We start from the raw sequence: 20,004 nt of genomic DNA, 5'->3' as shown, positions 1-20,004 counted from the left end.
TCCTGCAAAACTCCTCTTCTTCAGGTCAGGGAGGAAGGCAGAAGGATAAGGAGGAAACGTGTGGAGCTGGTGAAGCTGACGGGGAAGATTCGGAATCACTGTGATGATTTGTTCCAAAAGGGGCAAATTGATACTCTATATGAAAGAAAATTGCAAGCAGTTGAATACGTTTGTAGGTTTAAGTTGAAATGTTTGGTTATGGGAAATTAAGGAGCTGATTTACTTATAAGTAGGTGATTGTTAAAAGATTGATTTAAGGTAGAAAAGTGAATTTAGGAATGTGGAGAAATTGGTAATGAGATATGGAAGTCTGCTAGAGGGAAGGAAAGAGATTGATGCTTTATTTAAGCAATGTCTTAAGTCATGTAATATTATTTTTTGATATTGAAATGTAATAAAATATGGAAAACTTAATAAAAATTATATTATTATGTGTTTTTTAAAAAAGGATAAGGAGGAAACGGCCGCAAGCAGGCTGTGACCCCTGTTTTCAGGGTGAGAAAAGCCTTGATTTATTTACTAGTTAAGATAGGTTTAAGAAGCACAGGTTGAACAAGTGAGCAGACACCAAAAACACCAGCTGAACATACGTAAAGCGGCAACAAAGCCATCTGACGCGATGTCGGCATCATCCACCATTCGGCACCCCCCCCCATCCCAAATCTCCATCTGCTGAGCTCCTGCAGCAAATCCTCCAGCGATGCATCGAGGGGCCTCTCAGGCTCTTGCCGGCAAGTTTGGGTGTGAGCATGTTGGGGGGGGGGGGCGGTTAGTGAGCGGCTGAACACAAATTAAAAATGGGGCCGTTAAAAGGAATGGCTTTCCGTGATGAAGCGCTCTAATTACACGGCAGAAAGGGAGAGGAAGACGGCACGGGAGAATGAGGGTAGCAAAAAATAACTCCCAGAAACCAATTTCCCTCCTCCCCCCCCCCACTGTGCACTGGATACGGCTAAAAGCCTCCCTGCAATTTAGCAAGATGCAGATCTGTTTCCTTGTTAAGTCTCAGGGGACAGCCAGATGATTTATTATTATTATTATTATTATTATTATTATTGCTTCTGTCAACAAAGACAAGCTTCACAAGCTACACAGAACTCTTTGCCTGGCAGAACAGAAAGATTCCTAAGTTTTGCAAGGAGCTGAAAGTTTCAGAAGATAATATTCTTTCGAATATACTGTATTTTTCCGTGAATAAGACTGTATTTCCCCCCAATTTTTTTAAGTTTAAAATTGGGTGTCATCTTCTACACGGAATGTTGCAATTAATTATTTCTTAATTCTGGGCTCAAAATGAGGGGTCGTCTTATACATGGAAAAATAGGGTACATTCCTTTGAATATATATACTTACTATATGGAATTTGACAACTGGACAATGGAAATGGACTCTCCATGCCCTTGCTCTGGCCAAAAGACTGATATTGTTGCATTTGCATTGGAATATAGGGCTCCATTTATTCAATGGATTGAAGACCTCCTCCAGTGAAGGAAAGTCCACCACCTCCCCAGGAAGTCCGCTCCACTCTCAAAAGAAGATCTTAGGTTCAGAAAGTTCTTCCTGGCGTTGAGTTGGAATCCCCTTCCTTGTCATTTGAACCCACTGCTCTGGGTCCTGCCCTCTGAAGTAGCCTGGAAGTGGGACCTGGACCCAGAAGCAGAGCTTGCCTTTCTTCTGAATGCTGGAAGCGCAGCCTGGCCAAACGTCAGGGGCCTCCATTAAGTGAGAAACACGGAGGCCAAGGGTTTGCCGAGGTAAGAGAGGGAACAGCGCCAAAAAGGCGGAAGCAACAACCTCGGGTGGACAACTCAAGCTTTGTATGATATTATTATTATTATTATTATTATTATTATTATTATTATTATTATACTCCTCCCATCTGGCTGGGTTTCCCCAGCCACTCTGGGCGGCTTTGTCAGGAGTGCGTGCAGGAGCCGGGCCCTGTGACCAGTAGGGCTTCGCAGGACTGGGGCCTTCCTAAGTTCGTTCTGGAGAGGCAAGGTGTGGCCGCACAGGTGAGGCCGATTGGTAACTCACAGAACCTGGTGGCAAGAGCTGGGAACGGTTATAAGGTCAGCATTTCCCTTCAGCTCTTTGCCACAGCAACTCGTTTCCTCCTTGCTGCATTTGGCTTCTTGCTTCCTGATCCTCGGACCTCGGCTTCTTGACTCCTTGCTTCTCAACCCTCAGACCCTTAGACCCTTGACTTCGTGACTCCCTGCTTCCTGACCCTCAGACTCCTGGCTTCTGGACTCTCGTTCCTGCTCCCACCCTGCCATTTTGCCTCCAATCCCGATGTCCTCAGCCAGGACTTTGATCGCCCAGTGACAGGCTTCCAACAAAATATTAAAATACAATAGCCCATCAAACATTAAAAGCTTCCCTAAACAGGGCTGCCTTCAGATGTCTTCTAGAAGTCTGGTAGTTGTTTTTCTCTTTGACATCTGATGGGAGGTGTTCCACAGGGCTGCATGTCCTGCAATTCACAAAAAGGAGTTTCCCACGAAAAGCCCTTTCCATAAACACACACACACACAGAGGCAGGTGCCAGCCAGCCTTTCCTGGCCCAGAAAGCACAGAGTCCGTTCCTGGGCTTATCTGCACATATGGAACCCAAAGCTTTAGTGATTAATAAGGCAACCGGCCGTCATTCATTCCAAGATGACGATGGGACGCAGCATTATCGTGGTAACACACTATTAATCAGGGATTTCGGGAGCGCGAGTCATTTCCGCCTGGGCCTTGCAGGGATTTAATGCAGGAGCATGTTCTGTGTGCCCATCTCCACATCAGGAGGCCACACATCTCGCCCGAGTTTGCAGTCAGAGTCGGAGGAACAGTTGAAGGAGCTGGAGGAGACGGACAGGAGGCATGGCAGCCATCTTCTAACATCTGGAGGACTGTCACCTGGAAGAAGGAGCAACTTTCTCTTCTGCTGCTCCAGAGGGGAGGACTCAGACCAAGGGATTCCGACTACCAAATGTCAGGAAGAACTTCCCCATGGTGACAGCCGTCCAACAAGAGAATGGGTGGCCTCAGAGGGTCACAAGCTCTACTCAGTGCTGGATTTATGTATAAGCTAAACAAGCTCTAGCTTAGGGCCTCACTCTCTTGGGGCCCCCAAAAAAATGTAAAGGAAAAAAAACCTGGATGTACATTTCCAAAATATAAGATAAAAAAACAAATACAATAAAACCTACATACAGAAACAGTGTTTTGTGATGTGTAGACTCCTATGCTGGAAGTCATGGGCCCCACCTGCTAGCCTGCTCCCTAAAATATCACTGGTTTGCTCCTTTCTATATATAGGGTGGCTACAATCTGCATGTGCAAATGGCTTGAGATACCTATTAGGTCCATTAATTACCATGTAGCATATATTCAACACAGAAAAACAGCCACCATTTGTTGTTGACAAAGGACAGCTGGACATAAATAGGGCCCCATTACCTTCAGGAGCTGAGGGCCTCATCAGACCTAAATCCGGCCCTGCATGTAACACTCCAAAAATGTAAGAGCGTAAGAACAGAGGCGCAGCTGGGTCAGACCAGCAACCCATCTAGTTGAGATGTCTGTTCCCACACTGGACCACCAGATGCCGAATGGAATCCCTCACTCATGAGTGTGACTGTGCTCTCCCTACGTGTAACTCCCAACCTCCCAAATGGCATAAATGGAATAGGATTCTGGCACTGCTGGCTTATCATAGAGTTGGAAGGGATCCAAAGGTCATCTAGTTCAACCCCTGATGTGCAGGTATCTCCACTAAAGCATCCCTGACAGATGGCCTTCCAACCTCTGCTTTAAAACCTCCAAGGAAGGAGAGGCCACCATCTTCTAAGGAAGTCCGCTCCACTGTCAAATGGATCTTAACCTCAGAAAGTTCTTCCTGATGTTTAGCCAGAATCTACTTCCTTGCAACTTGAAGCCATGGGTTCGAGTCCTACCCTCCAGAGCAGGGGAAAACAAGCTTTCTCCACCCTCCATGTGACAATCCTTGAGATGTTTGGATGCTTTCCAAAACTGTCTTCCAGGTCCATTCTATAGATGATAGATAGATAGATAGATAGATAGATAGATAGATAGATAGATAGATAGATTTGCTCCTAGCTATTGCTGGATATTGGAAAAAATATATTTCTGCACCAGGACAGTTTGCAGCTTACACTGAAAACAGGTGAAGAGGTTGCTCAGTAACCTCCTATGAGCTAGACCTGGGGTCGGCAAACTAAGGCCCATGGGCCGGATCAGGCCCAATTGCCTTCAGGATCTGGCCCGTGGATCGGCGTGGAGTTTCTGTTCGTTTGGGCTGCGCCATTTCCCCCCCTGCACCATTCTATCCCCTCCCCTCTCCCTCACACACAGTGGCGTAGTGTGGGGGGGCTGGCCGCACCGGGCGCAACATCTGGGGGGGGGGCTTGCACTCGCAGCTCTCTGCCCCTACCTGGCTCACTCACTCTCTCTCACTGCAGTGCTGGCTGTGCGAATCGGATCCGAGCCGCTGGGTCGCCGCCCACTGTGGAGGGGAGGGTGCCAGGCGTGCGGAGCGGAGAGAGAGCGAGGGACTATCTGGGGGAGGGACAGTGCAGCGGGGGGGGGCGCAAATTACTTGCCTTGCCCCGGGTGGGGGGGGCAAATTACTTGCCTTGCCCCGGGTGCTGACAACCCATGCTACGCCACTGCTCACACATACCGCGGCGGCGTCTCCTCCCTCCCTCCTCCTGGCTTCTCCTCGCCCTGCCTAGAGGAGGAAGGGAGCTGGGCTGAGATGGCTGAGCGCTATTTTAAGCAGCCCCTCTCCGGAGCCAGCCCTTTCGCGCTGCCCATCTCCCTCCATGGGCAAGCTCGCTCTGCCTACCCACGAGAAGCGGCGGCAGCCTCAGGGAAGGTAAGCGCAGCGGCTGGGGGTGGGGAAGAGGACTACTTGCCCCCCTCACCTCTTCTTCCAGCTCTCCCCCCCCCCCCCGTGCTGTTTCTCTGGCCCGCCACAAGGTCTGAGGGACCGTGGACCGGCCTACAGCTAACTTTTTTTTGCCAACCCCTGTGCTAGACGTTCCCAAACCACACATCACCCATCACCACCCAACACCCTAAAGAGAGGATTATGTTAACAAACAGCCCACTGTTTCCCAAAGGCCTCAAACCAACAGACTGATATGCTTTGAGATTTGAAGAATTTGGGGCAGAATTTGGAGGAGTCTGCTCAGAATTCATTGCCCACGGCTGCTCCAGAGTGGGGGGGGGGGGGATCTGAACCAGTGGATTCAAATTACAAGAAAAGTGATTCCAACTAAACATTAGGAAGGACTTTCTGACAGTAAGAGCAGTGGAATGGTCTCCTTCGGGAAGTGGCAGATTCTTCTTCGCTGGAGGTTTTTAAGCTGAGATTGGAGAGCTATCTGTGAGGGATTCTTTCGCTGGGGTTCCTGCCTTGCTGGGGTTGGACTAGATGACCCTTGGGGTCCCTTCCAGCTCCATAATTTTGTGATTCTATGAACTGCTGCCAGAGATTAGACCCTGTTCAAAAAATCAGGCTCCCGTAGGCAAGTGACCAGAGCCATCAACAGGATTTACATTTCAAGAGGTGAGCTCAAACTACAGCCTTGGTGACAGAGCTTGCTACCCACCCTTGAATGGGGACCATGAAAGAGTATTTTATCTCTTATTTGTTAACGTTTGTACAATGCCCAATAGCGGATGTTCTCTGGATGGGGAACAATACAACTGAATTTTCCAAAAAGGGTGGGGGAAGCCACTGTCACAATAAAAATAAAAAATACTAACAGTGATTTAATAATTTAAAACAACTAGGAACAGTCTTTGAAATCATATATGGAACAGATGGAAAGCTCTTCAATCTGAGCAGGCTGAAAGCAAAGAGTAAGGTTACCGTAACTTCCGCCATAGAGCTTCAGTATGCTGATGACAATGTAGTGTGCGCACACTCAGAGGATGACCTCCAAACCATCCTAAATATCTTCGCAGAAGCTTACGAAAAGCTTGGCCTATCACTCAACATCCAAAAAACCAAAGTGCTGCACCAACAAGTACAAAATAACCCCTCTGCAGCACCACAAATCCAATTCAATGCTGTAAAGTTTGAGTGTGGATCCAGAATTGGCCTCCACAGTCACTTACGGACTCACTGGTAAAACAGTGTTTATGGAAGACAACCTTCCTTGGCTACAAGGGATCATCAAAGAAGAAAGAAGAAGAAGGACAGATTATAATGCAGGCAGAGAAAAGTTCTTCTCCCTCTCTCATAACACTACAAATCGTGGACACCCAATGACGCAGATTGTTGGACAATTCAATACAGATGAAAGAAAATTCTTATTCAGGCAGCACATTGGTAAACTGTGGAACTTCCTCCCACTGGAGGCAGTGATGGCCTCCAAACTAGATGGCTTTACAAGAGCATTAGACAAAGTCATGGGGGAGAAAAAGGCCAGCGATGGCTCCCAGCCACAATGGCTCGGCTCTGCCGGAAACCACAGAAAGAGAGAGGGCTCTTGTGGTCGGATCCTGCTTGCAGGTTTCCCAGAGGAGCACCTGACCAGCCACTGTGAGAACAGGGTGCTGGCCTTGTTGGGCCCTGAGCCTTCATCCAGCAGGCTCTTCTCTATGTTCTTATATTCTCGTGTGGGTGCCACACGAGAATATAAGAACATAGAGCGTAGAAAAGAATCGCTGAAGGTGACTTTAGACATGTGCACCCTCGTGTCCGTCTCTGACTCGTTCCAAGGTGATTTGTGCAGGAGACATGCACCAGCGGGTGGCTCTCATTGCGCAAGGTTTCTCTTTTCCAGCCCTGTTTATGACTCCCCAACACTGCCATGCTGGAAACATCCACACCTTGCTGCACTATGCTGCTTTCTGAGCCTCGGGGCAGTATTCCAAGCCCCTATGACCAGCGGTGGAGGAAGCCACTCGGGCACCTGGAGCGGCGCACCCAGGGACAGGGCGAGCCGCGCATAGGGGTGGGGTGAGGGCGGGGCGAGTTGTTCACAGGAGTGGGGTCCACTGTGGGGCCTCCGGAGTCTGCCTGCCTCCTGCCACTCTGTGGGGTGTGAAACACAAGAGCAGTCAAGTACAACATTCCTAGAGTGAACATGTTTACACATGGGGAGGAATGTTTCTCCAGCCAGCAGGTCAACTTCCTGTTTCCTTCTGGGACAGACTTCCTCTGCATGTGACTAGAGCTGGGCGTGGCCTCACCTGTGCAGGTAACGACAAAAGCACAGGGCAGGGCAACCATCTCTCTCTCTTTGTTTTTGTTTTTGTTTTATATAATAATATTTATTAATTTTCCAACAAATTGAACACAAACTACAAAAAAAACAAAAAAGAAAAAACATACAAAAATACAATACAATGCCAAAAAAACCCACTACAAAACACTAGCATACAACTAACAAAACAAAACAAAACAAAACTCATTTAAAACACAATCCAATTTCAATATCTTGTCTTTCATTCACTAATTTCCACGACCTCCTCACACCTCCCTTTTTGTATTCCACTTCTATTAATTGTTTCAGCAATTCCTTTCCATCTTCCCTGTTTTCTATCCTGTAATTATCTTAACACTTTCTAACCTTATTTTTCCCTTCAATGCTGATAACCTATTTATACATAGTTCCTTATAACATTTCTACTAAAGCCATATAACTTCATTCCAACATTTTTCTAACATTCATTAATTTTACAGTATTTCTGTAAATAGTGTTTAAACGTTTTCCAATCTTCTTCCGCCGACTCTTCTCCCTGGTCTCGGATTCTGCCAGTCATTTCCGCCACATCTCTCTCTCTTTGACTACATGCATCAAAGAAGCAACATCTGCTTAGCCAAAGATGCTCCCTTGGCCTCCAGCCAAGAGAGGGCAAAGGGACTGTCTCCTTATGAGATAGTTTCTAGGTATATGTTACTTTTCTAAGACAAGTCTGCCTTCTGGGATCCAGTTGTGAACAGAATGATGTGTGAGTAAACCTTTTTATACTTTTATAGAAGACTGTGCCGTGTCTTATCTTTTATGAGGGAATCAGGGGAAAATACCAGAACAGTTATTACAGAGGCTTTAGCAAGCCTGAGCAAACGCAAACGCTGAGTTTAACAAAAGGGGGATGTTACTCTGCTAAATTGTGAACTTGTTTACACAAATTGTAATTCAACAATATATCCTCTCCTGCATCCCTGAACATTCCCACACACTCAGCTGCCCTACAGCTGGGGAGGAGGCAGCGGGTGGACCATTTGGGCAGGAGAGATGTGTGGCTCAGGCACGCTGCAGGCCCCACGGTGAGTGCCGCCGGTATTTTGCCACCCTTGTCAGTCGTGACACCCAGGGCCACACCTACCACAGCCCCCTTCCTCCACCCCTGCCTATGACAATGGGAAATGGGGAAAGATAAAATCCATGGGATGCATTCAAAGGAGGCTAGATCCATCCCAGGACTTTGACTACCCAGCCTTGCACAGAACACACCTGAAGACTCCATCCAGTTCTGAGCTCCATTGAAGAAGGTTCTTGACAAGCTGGAAGGTGCGCAGAGGAGGGCAGCCAAGATGACAAGATGGCTCAGTTGGTTAGAGTGTGGTGCTGATAATGCCAAGGTTGCGGGTTCGATCCCTGTATGGGACATCTGCGTATTCCTGCATTGCAGGGGGTTGGACTAGATGATCCTCAGGGTCCCTTCCAATTCTATGATCCTATGAGCAAGGGTCTGGAAACCAAGCCTGATGAGGAACGCTTGAAGGAGCTGGGTATGTTTAGCCTGGAGAAAAGAGGACTGAGAGGAGATGTGAGAGCCATCTGCAAATATCTGAAGGGCTGAGCCATGGAAGATGGAGCAAGCTTGTTTTCTGCGGCTCCAGAGGGTAGGATCTGAACCAATGGATTAAAACAACAAGAGGGTGGATTCTGACTAAACATGATGAAGAACTTTCTGACTGTGAGAGCTGTTTGGTCGTGTAACAGACTCCCTTGGGGGTCCCATCCAACTCTACAGTTCTATGATTCTATACTCTGCCACAAGCAAAGGATGAACTGAAGCAAAAACTGCAGATATCTCAATGGATTGTGGCTTTTCTCTCCCTTGCCTGTTGTTGTATCTCTTTTTTCCACAGCTGTGCAGTTTGCACAGATCAGTCACTATTTCTAAGGCCACGTCTTGCCTTGCCTTTCCCTGCTGCCTCTTTTTGAAAACCCCATTCGTGATACAGTGGTTGATGGCGCACCAAATCCACCGTGAAGTGCGGCAGAAGGGCCTTTGAATGAAAAATTGATATTTCCCCGTTCCCCTCTCTCCCTACACGGACCTGAGAGTGTGCATGTTGAGCGCTCTTCGCTCAGACATCGCCGTAAGGGCATCTCTGAATTCTCTGGATCTTTAGGAAGAAGGGGGCCCACATGCTGATTTGCAGATGTTGCAGCCAGTCAGGGAGAGGAAAGAAGGGGAAAGAAAGGGATTCAGCCAGGCATGGACTTTCCAACACTCGCTTTGCAGGAGCAGGAAGAAGAGATTCCGCCCTGTGCCTTTGGAGCCAGGAAGGCTTCTCTCCCCACCAACACCACTGGATCAGGCCAATCCAATCCAGTATCCTGCTCTCACAGGGTGCGACCAGATGCCCCAATGGGAAACCAGCAAGCAATTGCAGAGGCAGAGCAGAGCTGTTCTGGATAGTGGCCACCAATAGCGCTCACCTCCTCCGTGAATTTGTCCAATCCTCTTTTAAAGCCATCCACTGCCTCCAGGGGCAGTGAGTTCCACAGGCTATATGCTGTTTGAATAAGGACTTTTCTATATCTGTCCTGAACCTTCCAGCATTCTGCTTCCATGAGTTCTAGCGTTATGAGAGGGGGGCTGCCTCTTATGCGCCTTTTCTCTAAACTAGATATTCCCAAGCGCTGCAGCTTTTCTTAATAGGGGAGGTGCTCCACCACCTTAATCCCTCTGGCTGCCCTTTTCCTAACTCTGCAATATCCTCTCTTGAGTTGAGGTGATTAGGCACTGCTGGCTTATCATACAATCATAGAGTCGGAAGGGACCTCTGAGGGTCATCTAGTCCAACCCCCTGGGATCTAGGACTCTCAGCTAAACCATCCTTGACAGATGGCCACCCAACCACTGCTTTAAAACCTCCAAGGAAGGAGAGACCTCCCGGGGGAGTCCATTTCACTGTGGAGCAGCTCTTACTGCCAGGAAGTTCTTCCTGGTCTAGAGTCGGAATCTCCTTTCTTGTAGCGAGAAGCCATGGGTTCAAGTCCTTCCCTCCAGGGCAGGAGAAAACAAGCTTGCTCCATCTTCCATGGGGGGGGGGCAGCCCTTGGGGTATTTGAAGATGGCTCTCCTATCTCCTCTCGGTCTCCTCTTTTCCAGGCTAAACATACCCAGCTCCTTCAACCGCTCCTCATAAGGCGAGTGCTCTGCCCCTGAGCTATAGGAGGCCCTTCTTTCTGAGGTGCTGCCCTCCCCTTCAGCAGCCAGCTGGGTTCCCACTGCCTGGAAGTTTTGCACAAAGATTAGCTGTGATTCCTACATGCATGGGGTTAGACTAGATGACTCTTGGTGTCCCTTCCAACCCTACACCTCTATGATTCTGTGATCTATCTGCACTCTTCTGCCCCTTTGAAGAGGCTGCTTTCCCTCTCTCACACGCAGCCCTCAAGTTCAGGATAAACGTTCTTTGCATTAATAATGTATCACGAACAATCGAGAACCGGAAAGGACCCTTCCCTGCTCCAGAGAAGTACAGGCAGGCCATCTACGCCAATCCTATGGCGCCCATAAAACACCGAGTGCTGTGGGCTGCCCTCCATAAATCCTTAGGGCAGAAACATCCAGTAGATTAACTCCATCTATCAGATATGCAGCAGAGGAGAACACAAATAAAAACAACTCCAGGAGAAGGAATGAAATATTCCCGTTCTCCAAAGTGACGCAGAAAGGAAAGAGTCACGGGTAGGAAAGCTGCCGTGCCAGTTCCCTGCATATAGGCCTGGAGCGCGAACCCAGCAGCCCCCAAACCTCTTGATTCAGCACCCCCCTTCCGCGCCTATGCCCTTCCTTTGTCTCCCAACTGTGCTGAGCAAACAGCCGCCTTTCCCTCTCGCCAGAAAACCATCCTGCTACATCAGCCCCCAGCAGCCTCATCCATCGCTCATCTCCGTCAGCAAGTTTACTCAGTTCCAGCCAAGATAAAGGAGAAGGACCTCAGTGAGATAGAGGGAGGGAGAGAGGGGGGAAACTGGGGGGGGGAGAAGTCGGGGGGTTGAGAAGTGTGGGTCAGAGAAGAAAGAACCCTTTTATTCCAATTATTTGTTATTTGGAATTGCCCAAGAAAGATGTTAAATTATTTTTGTATGCCACAACTGCTGCTCGTATTTTGTTAGCTAAAAAGTGGAAAACCCAAGAATTACCAAAACAATAGAAGAATGGCAGATGAAGATGATGGATTTTTCGGAGCTAGCTGACCTGACCGGAAGAGTCCGCCACCAGAAGGAGGAGAAATATCAGGAAGAATGGAATAAATTTAATGATTATTTAGTTAAATTTGTTAAGTTAAACTAACTGAAAATAGCTTGCAGATACTTAACGGGCTTAGGATTTTATTTATGTTAAGTGATGAATTAATATGTTTAATTCTATAACGTGAAGAATTAAGGATGTTAATGTTTAAGTTAAATTTCATAAAAATTGGGATTTGGAAAACCGTTAAAAGGACATGCAATGAAATTCAACCAAGGGGAAGCGAGGAAGTCACTTAACAAAGTTAATAACTGTAATTTTCAATAAGGCTATGATTTATGTTTGGTTTGGTTTGTCTGTTTGTCTTGTGTGTTTGTTTGTTTATAATATTGTGAAAACCAATAAAAAAAATTGGGGGGGGGGAGAGAAGAGGGAGCCCTACGGACAGACAGCATTTCCTGGAATGGGGGGCTTCCTTACAGGGTTGGCGCTGCTTGTGCACATAAGACCATAAGGAGAGACTGATGGATCAGACCAGGGGCTCATCTAGTCCAACAGTCCTCGCAGTGGGAAACCCACAAGCAGGACCTGAGTGCGAGAGCTACCCTCTCCTCCTGTGGTTTCCAGCAACTGGGATTCAGAAGCATTGTGGCTTCCAACTATGGAAGCAGAGCAGAGCCAGCAAGGCTAGTAGCCATTCACAGCCCTCTCCACCTCCGTGAATTTGTCCAATCCTCTTTTAAAGCCCTCCAAGTTGGTGCCCCCCCCACCGCCTCCTGTGGCAGGGAGTTCCACAGTTTCATTCTGCACTGCATGAAGAAGTCTTTCCTTTTCTCTGTCCTGGATCCTCTGGCCTTCAGGTTCATTGTGCGTCTGCGAGTGCAAGCATTAGGAGAGAAGGAGGAAAACTATTCCCTATCCTCTTTCTCCATGCCAGGCATAATTGTATAAACTTCTGTCATCGATAGATTCCTCCCCTTGCTTGTTTCATGGCTCTTGGGGAAATGGCATTTCCTGGCATTTATTGCTAGGGAAAAGAGGGAGAGCAGAACTCATGAAGAATTATTAATATGCCACAGTGCTCTGGGCACTGACTGAGCCCACCTTTCTTGGCCCCCTTCTCAGAGTCCGCATCTAGGCTACCTTTCCCCAGCCTGGAGAATGAACAATAGCCCCCCCCCAAAACACATCTTGCCCCATGCCCTTCCTCCAGGAAGCCTCAAGGTGGGACACAGCCCCCTTCTCCACATTTTAATCCTCCCAGGAAGCCTGCAAGGTTGGAGAGAGGGTAAGGTAAAGGTAAAGGGACCCCTAACCATGAGGTCCAGTCGCAGACGACTCTGGGGTTGCAGCACTCATCTCGCTTTACTGGCCGAAGGAGCCGGCGTACAGCTTCTGGGTCATGTGGCCAGCATGACTAAGCCGCTTCTGGCAAACCAGAGCAGCGCACGGAAACACCGTTTACCTTCCCACCGGAACGGTACCTATTTATCTACTTGCACTTTGACGTGCTTTTGAACTGCTAGGTGGGCAGGAGCAGGGACCGAGCAACGGGCGCTCACCCTATCACAGGGATTCGAACCGCCGACCTTTTGATTGGCAAGTCCAAGAGACTGTGGTTTAACCCACAGCGCCACCCGCATCCCAGGAGAGAGGGAGACTGGCCCAATTCATCCTGCCAGCTTCTGGAATCTGGATTTGACCCCTGGTCTCCCAAGTCCTACTCCAGCCCGCGAATAACACTGACCCTCAAAGTCTGCAGTATTGTGCATTTCACGGCTTTCAAAGTAGACTGCAGCCGCTTATATTTTCAATATCATGCAAGCACAGGTTGCTGGGTTTATGCATCTTTGTCCCAGGACAAAAAGTCCTGCGGTGAAGTTCTTGCAGAGGGACATGCTGGGGACCTAAACAAGGAAAGAGGGGGGGCTGGGGGGTTTCCTACAGATGGGAAGCATGCAGAGGACAACAAGTGCTCCCTGCCTTTTAGAATAAATGCCTTGTTCCTCTCTCCCCAAAAAACTAACAGTGACCTCTAGTAGGAACTGTCCATGGTCAGAGGATAGTCTCCCCCCCCCCAGGTCTGCTCTTTTTCTGCCCCATGGAAATGCTGCCCCTATCCCTACGTCCTACATGCAATATTATATTCAAGGTTCTAGTCCTCTCTTTTTGGAACTCCCCAACACACATCCGACTCCCCCATCCATTTATCCAACTGCTATATGCCTGCGTGCTTTCCCTTCCACAACTAATAGCAGCCACAGGGGTGGGGGTAGAATTAGGGCCACAACACAGGAAAAAATGATTGCATCCCCCCTTCCCCAGCCCTAATCACTCTCTCAGAGACATGCACACAAAACTGCATTTCGAATAATAAAATTATGAATCTCCTGCAAAATTATGAATCTTGAGATTCCTGCATTGCATGGGGTTGGACTAGATGACCCCTGGGGTTCCTTCCAGCTCTACCTTTCTATGATCACACCCACTTAGGCGCTAAAAAACCCCACCAAGGGCAGAGTCGGTGTGTGTTCAGTGCAGCACACAGCACCCCGATCAGAGATGAAGGTGGAGTCCCTGCCTTCTCACCATTTTATCTGTCAGTATCAGGGACTGTAGTGTGGCCAGTTTTTTTAACAATTGTCCTGCCCAGAAGGTGCAAAGCACAGGTGGGAGAAGAAGTAGGAAATGCTGGCGGAGAAAAGGAGGACATAAAAGCAGCCTGCTGGGTCAGGCCAGTCCAGCATCCTGTTCTCACAGAGGCCAAAGAGATGCATCAGTGGAAAACCTGCAAGCAGGATTCGAACACAAGAGCAGCTCTCCCTTCAGCGACTGGGATTCAGAAGCATCTCTGACTCCAACTGCAGAGGCAGAGCAGAGCCATTCTGACTAGGAGCCACCGATCGCTCTCTCCTTCTCCATGAATTTGCCCCATCCTCTTTCAAGCCATCCAGGTTGGTGGCCATTTCTGCCCCCCCCCCCAGGAGCACGTTCCATCATTCGAACTCTGCACTGCATGAAGAAGGACCTTCTTCTCTCTGTCTTGAATCCTCCAACATTCAGCGTCCTCAGATGTGCATGAGTTCTGGCGTCATGAGGGAGGAAAGCTTTCCCCCACCCTCTTTCTCTGTGCATTATTTTACAAACTTCCCTCACCTCTTTCCTCTAAGCTAAAAAGCCCTAAATGCTGCAACCGTTCTTCACAGGGAAGCCGCTCCATCCCCTCAGGCATTTTGGTGGCCCTATTCTGAACCTTTCCCAACTGGGCAATCTCTTTTTTGAGGCCAGGCCAGCCAGAGGCCTCTGGGAAACCCACCAGAAGGATTCCAGCACAAGATCACACTCTCCCTCTGTCCTTTCCAGCGAGTGGGTCATTTGCTCACTGCTTTGCAGGGATGTGAGGGACCATTGCACAGGGTTGCACCTGGGGGAGTCTGCTGGACTTGAACCTGCCTCAGATACACTGGCTGTGGACTAGTGTGATCTCCTGCCATGCAGGGCTCCTAAAGCAGCAAGGAGCCCTCTGAAGTCCTCTCGCCCTTCTTCAGAGAGCATGATCCACGACTGCAAGATCAGCCACTGGGATTGGGCTGGGAATTTGTCTTCCTGGCTCCATGCAGCCCTCCTTCCTTCCTTGGGCCAGTCCTTTTTTTATTGCAGCCAAAGGCCATGGCCAAAGGCCAAGGCATCCCTAATCTCCAGTGTTAACTACTGTTAGCCTTGGCAAAGCTGATGAGTGGGCTGGAGCTGCATTCTGCTCCATCCCAGCAAAAAAAGCTGCTGTTAAGAGTGACGAGTGAGCAGAAAAGACAGAGCGATGCCAAGTCTTCAGAGATTTTGCTGGAGTCCAACGAGGGAGCGAGAGAGAGAGAGAGTAAGGCAGAAAGTGCAGCACAGCTGACACACGCTTTTGACATGGTCTTTTGTGTATTGCGACTTTGCTGTTGTTTTTATTGATTATAGTCTGGTATTCAGTTCAGGAATTTTATTGTACTAGCCAGAGGCTGTGACAATTGCAAACCTGCAAACATAGTATTAATATAATACTATAGAACATGCATCCGGAATATAAAGAATGTGATTAATCAGTAATGATTTATAGAAATAGTTGAGAATGAGTTTCTGCTTAATTATTATTTGCTGATGCTCTGAGAGCTAATTTCATTGCATAATATTATATTCTAAATGGATCATTGAACACTACTGCATTTTATATAAGTTGTTTATTTTAAAGTCATTTTTTAAAAATTCTGACTTATTTCCATTGAATCGGATTGTTATAGGATGTGTGGTCTTTGTTGTACATTTGGTTGTTTCTGTGGCTTGTAAAGTGTCTTGAAAGGTGGTGAACAAATTAAAAGTGAAATGGAGAAATAATCCATCTTGACCCAAGAGTGGAGGCTGCAAACATCCCATCTCTACTCCCTGCCTTCCTACTCCTTACTCCTTGCATTAAGCGACTAGTCCACAAGGCCATGATTGCTGCCAAGATATATTGGTTTTGGCTCAGTTTGATGGTCGTGTTTTCTCCCAAAATATTCTGGGAACAAGGGACATGGGTGGCACTGTGGGTTAAACCACAGAGCCTAGGATTTGCCGATCAGAAGGTCGGCGGTTCGAATCCCCGCGACGGGATGAGCTCCCATTTCTCGGTCCCTGCTGCTGCCAAGCTAGCAGTTCAAAAGCACGTCAAAGTGCAAGTAGATAAATAGGTACCGCTCTGGCGGGAAGGTAAACGGTGTTTCCGTGTGCTGCTCTGGTTCACTAGAAGCAGCTTAGTCATGCTGGCCACATGACCCGGAAGCTGCACGCCGGCTCCCTCGGCCAATAAAGCGAGATGAGCACTGCAACCCCAGAGTCAGTCACAACTGGACCTAATGGTCAGGGGTCCCTTTACCTTTTATTCTGGGAACTGTAGTCTGGGGAGGGTTCTGAGGCTCCTTGTGTTAGGGATCTTTGCTGTGCCACCCCAACCTCTATAGACCTCTGGGGAGGAGGGAAAAGCTATAAACCCACTTGCAGCGTAACTTTAAAACCAGCTTCAGAAAACCAAAGGGGCAGCAAGGGTGTCACACCACAAATCTCCTCCTTCAACCCCCTCCAGGGCCACCTTCTAGATTTCCCAGGGAAAGATACCTTTCTAAAAAGCAAAGTGTACATTAGCTGTGGGACCAGGCTCTTTGCCCTGAGAGCTTTATCCTTAAAATCCCTGGTGTGTTAGAGAGGCACATCCAGACTCATCAGTACTCCTGGGACTCTCCCATTCTTGCATGAACAGAGGGGGGAGAGATGTATTGAAATGCTATTCCTGACAAGGCATGAAAAAAGTGAATAGAAAGCTCAAAATGGAAGGTTTCCCTTCCGATTGAAAACTTGGCAGTTCTGATCTCCGAGCTTTCCATGCAAGGCCCCCTCTCACACACCTGTGGCCTGAAATGGCACAGTCCGCGCGAGAAAGGCAAACTGCAAGACCGGCTTCACCTGCCGTGGCGCGAAGGGCCGCACAGGTCGCCTGCGCAGGATCGACAGGCCCAAAGGTGAGGCCGGCGCAGGCCCGAGAGGCGACTACCCACAGGGGACTGTGTTGCCGAGGAAGGAACGCTGTGGAAACTGCAAGCACTGAAGTTTTGGAATTAATAAATAAATGTAGGAGGGAGGTTCTCCTTAACGAAGCACCTCTCTTGCACCCTGAAGAATGAATGGTGATACAGGGATGATAGGCCAGTAACCGAGAAGGCGGAATTCAGTCCTTACAAACACCGCTTTGCAGGTTATTAAATGAAATCCCCTTTTAAGTGAATGGTCAATCATAGATTGGTCTCTGTGCGTGAAATTTGAGAGAGCGAGAATGGAAATTCACCCAAATTCGGGCTAGTCTGGGGCAGAGGTGAGCACTGTGTAGATCGCAGGATCGCCCTGCCCTGATGTCCTTCTGGGGATCTCACCAGCTTTTCATGTTATTATTCCAAGTTGCTGGCCCTTGAGGGTCATTGGAATATGTTATGCGGGGGGGGGGGGGGGGTTCGATGTGGTTGTCAGTCCTGAAACAGCAGACCATCGCTTGTAGGGAAACCTGCCTGCTGAAAATAATTGCTCTAGATCCTGCAACCTCCAGCCTTTGCTCCAACCCTCGCCTAACCCTTCAATTCCCCCTCCGATGTCAAGAGTGTTTTGCCAGTTCGCTACAGGGAGAGACGAATCGAGCCCCCTCAGCAGACGAACGTGCCCTTCTTGGGCCCAGCACTGGGACCCGCCTTCCCTTTCGGAACCGCCAAGAAGGAACCAGCAGTTGCTGCCACACCGAATTCTCCTTCCCTCTCGCCTTCCTTTCCCCAACGTCCTCCTCGAAGGCCTTATTGAGCCTGCTTCGCACTGAAGATTCTGGCAAGGCGACCCCGCCGCCACCCCCGGGCGGAAAACATATCGGAGTAGCCGAAGCCCAGGATCCCCCCCCCCCCCGAGCCTTCTCCGCCAAGCCAAGGGCTCCAAGAACTTCGACAGCAATAAAGCGCATCCTTGCAAGTCGTGAGCACCGAATTAGGATGGCCAGGCAGAAACCGCGGCCAGATGGCTCCCTCCCTCTCCCTCTCGCCGCTCAAGATCCAAGAAGGCGAGGGCTATCGCGCCACGCTATCGCAGAATCTCTGGTAATAGCGCTGCCTTGGCTGCCAAGGCGAAGGAAGACGCTGCTCGCCTCCCTTCCCGAGGCTGCCTCTTGCTCGCCCGCCCGCCAGCAACACGGAGAGGCATCCATCTGCTTCTGGATGCATGACTATGCATATAATGGGTTATTATGTCCCCACCCCACGATTTTTATGGCATCCAACGTGCAGACCAGCAACACACCTACATCACAACAGGGGAGGGGGGAGGGGGGAGCAGTCTGCTTTGAAAACAAGCCTTCGTCAAGGTGTTGGAGTCAATGAGATTCCCTGGTGCTGCTGTTTATATATAACGGAATCACTCATTTTGCGGGGCCTGTTCTGAACCTCAGGTACATCCCCCTTGCCGCTCGAGAGGGTGGGGTCCCTCGGTGGGATTGAAGCCGCCTATAATCAGATATCCCCAAACTGCCTTTGATTGACAGGGCAGTTATTAAAAGGGAGCCAGGGGTTTCGAAGGCAGCCTCCGTCTTAAAGGAAGCCCCGGGTAGACCAGCTCCTCATTCTTGCTGTATCAGAGCTTCCCAGCCACCTTGTGTAATAAAGGGGGGGGGAGCATGAGACTGGGGGGGCGGGTGTTAAATAAGAGCAGCGTCTCCCTGCACGCTTTTTTTCCATTGGCCGGCGGGATGGGCCACCAGCAACGTCAATCAGTAATTAATATTTAGAGATTTGGAGAGTTCACGTACTTATGCAAAACGAGCAAAGCAAATCGAATCGGATGCAATTTGTATACGCCTGTTTGGATGCAGGAGACACGACCCCCCCACACACACACACGGTGCGCCCCCCAAACCTGGGTGGGTCGGGGTGTGTGTGTGTGTGTGAAATATTTTATGAGCAAGGATGCAATGCAATGCACTGACTGAGGCGCGGAGGGCGGGGGGGGAGCGCTAGATCAAGGGGACTCTCCTGAAGCAGCCAAAACAACATTGCACGGCTTCCCCCTTTCTGGAAGGTGGGGTGGGGGTTCAGCATTGCCCTCCCCCCCCCCATATGGCGCCACTGGGTCCTGCATGCAGCAGATGCCTCGTCGCGTGGGGGTAAGGACGGGGCTTGTACGGCGAGTCTCTTCCCAGCAAACCGAGGCGCCCCGCAGCCCTCCCATGATACACGCCCTACAGTTTACAATTGCATTCAAAAAATTAATGAAATCGCTTCCCGGCTCAGAGCCAGGGAGTCGCCCCGGAAATCCACCTCCGGGAGCCAGCCTCGGCGCTCGGGGCGAAGGCCTTTCCCCGTTCTCGCCCCGTGGCCGGCGTGCGGCGCAAGCCCAGAGCCTGGCGGCGGAGCCTCCTTCGCCCGCTGCCGCCGCCGCCGCCGCTGCAATGGGCTCTGCCCAGCCTCGACCTCCGCTCGCACTGCGGTGCTCGGGCGAGGAGAAACCGTGGGCGCCCGCCCGCCTGCCCGCCCGCCCTTACCTTCCATGGCCGAGCTGTCCGGGCGCCGCAAAGTTGCCGGGAACTTTGGGGAGGGCTGGTGGGCTCGGGTGCTGGTCCTCCTCCTCCTCCTCCGGCTTCCGCAGCTCCTCCAGCCCGGATCCCCGGCGGCGCGTCGGGGCTTCCTCTCGGCTTCTTCCTGCTCGGCTCCGGCTCCTCCTCCGGCTCCTCCTCGGCGAAGGCTTTCCCGACACCCGGAGGCTGCAAGCAAGCAAGCAAGCACCGCAAGGGTGAGCGCCCGCAGGGAGGGAGCCGCGCGCCGCTGCGCAACCCGCAGGGACCCCGGGATGGAGGGATGCAGGGATGCAGGGATGGAGGGATGCAGGGATGGAGGCTGGCGCAGGAGGCGAGCGTTACCTGGCGGCGGCGGCGGAGGCGGCGGGCGGAGCGCAGAGGAGCTGTCCGCCGGCGCTGGTGCTGCAGGTACAACTGCC

The 20,004-nt window shown here is 50.0% G+C and overlaps 1 protein-coding gene across 1 annotated transcript in view; it reads right to left on the bottom strand.

Moving 5' to 3' along the window:
- FGF12 (fibroblast growth factor 12) overlaps nucleotides 1-19,790 on the bottom strand; it is a 226,293-nt gene extending 206,503 nt beyond the window's left edge. Inside the window, exon 1 of the mRNA XM_083442426.1 lies at nucleotides 19,553-19,790. Coding sequence (XP_083298552.1) covers nucleotides 19,553-19,559 — 7 coding nt within the window. The 5' untranslated portion in view covers nucleotides 19,560-19,790. The remainder of the gene's footprint in view (nucleotides 1-19,552) is intronic.
- Nucleotides 19,791-20,004: the final 214 nt, after the last annotated feature.

Source organism: Podarcis tiliguerta (assembly GCF_965153285.1).
Source record: "Podarcis tiliguerta genome assembly, chromosome: 5".
Lineage (NCBI taxonomy): Eukaryota > Metazoa > Chordata > Lepidosauria > Squamata > Lacertidae > Podarcis > Podarcis tiliguerta.
This window is presented reverse-complemented; position numbering and strand designations above follow the sequence as displayed.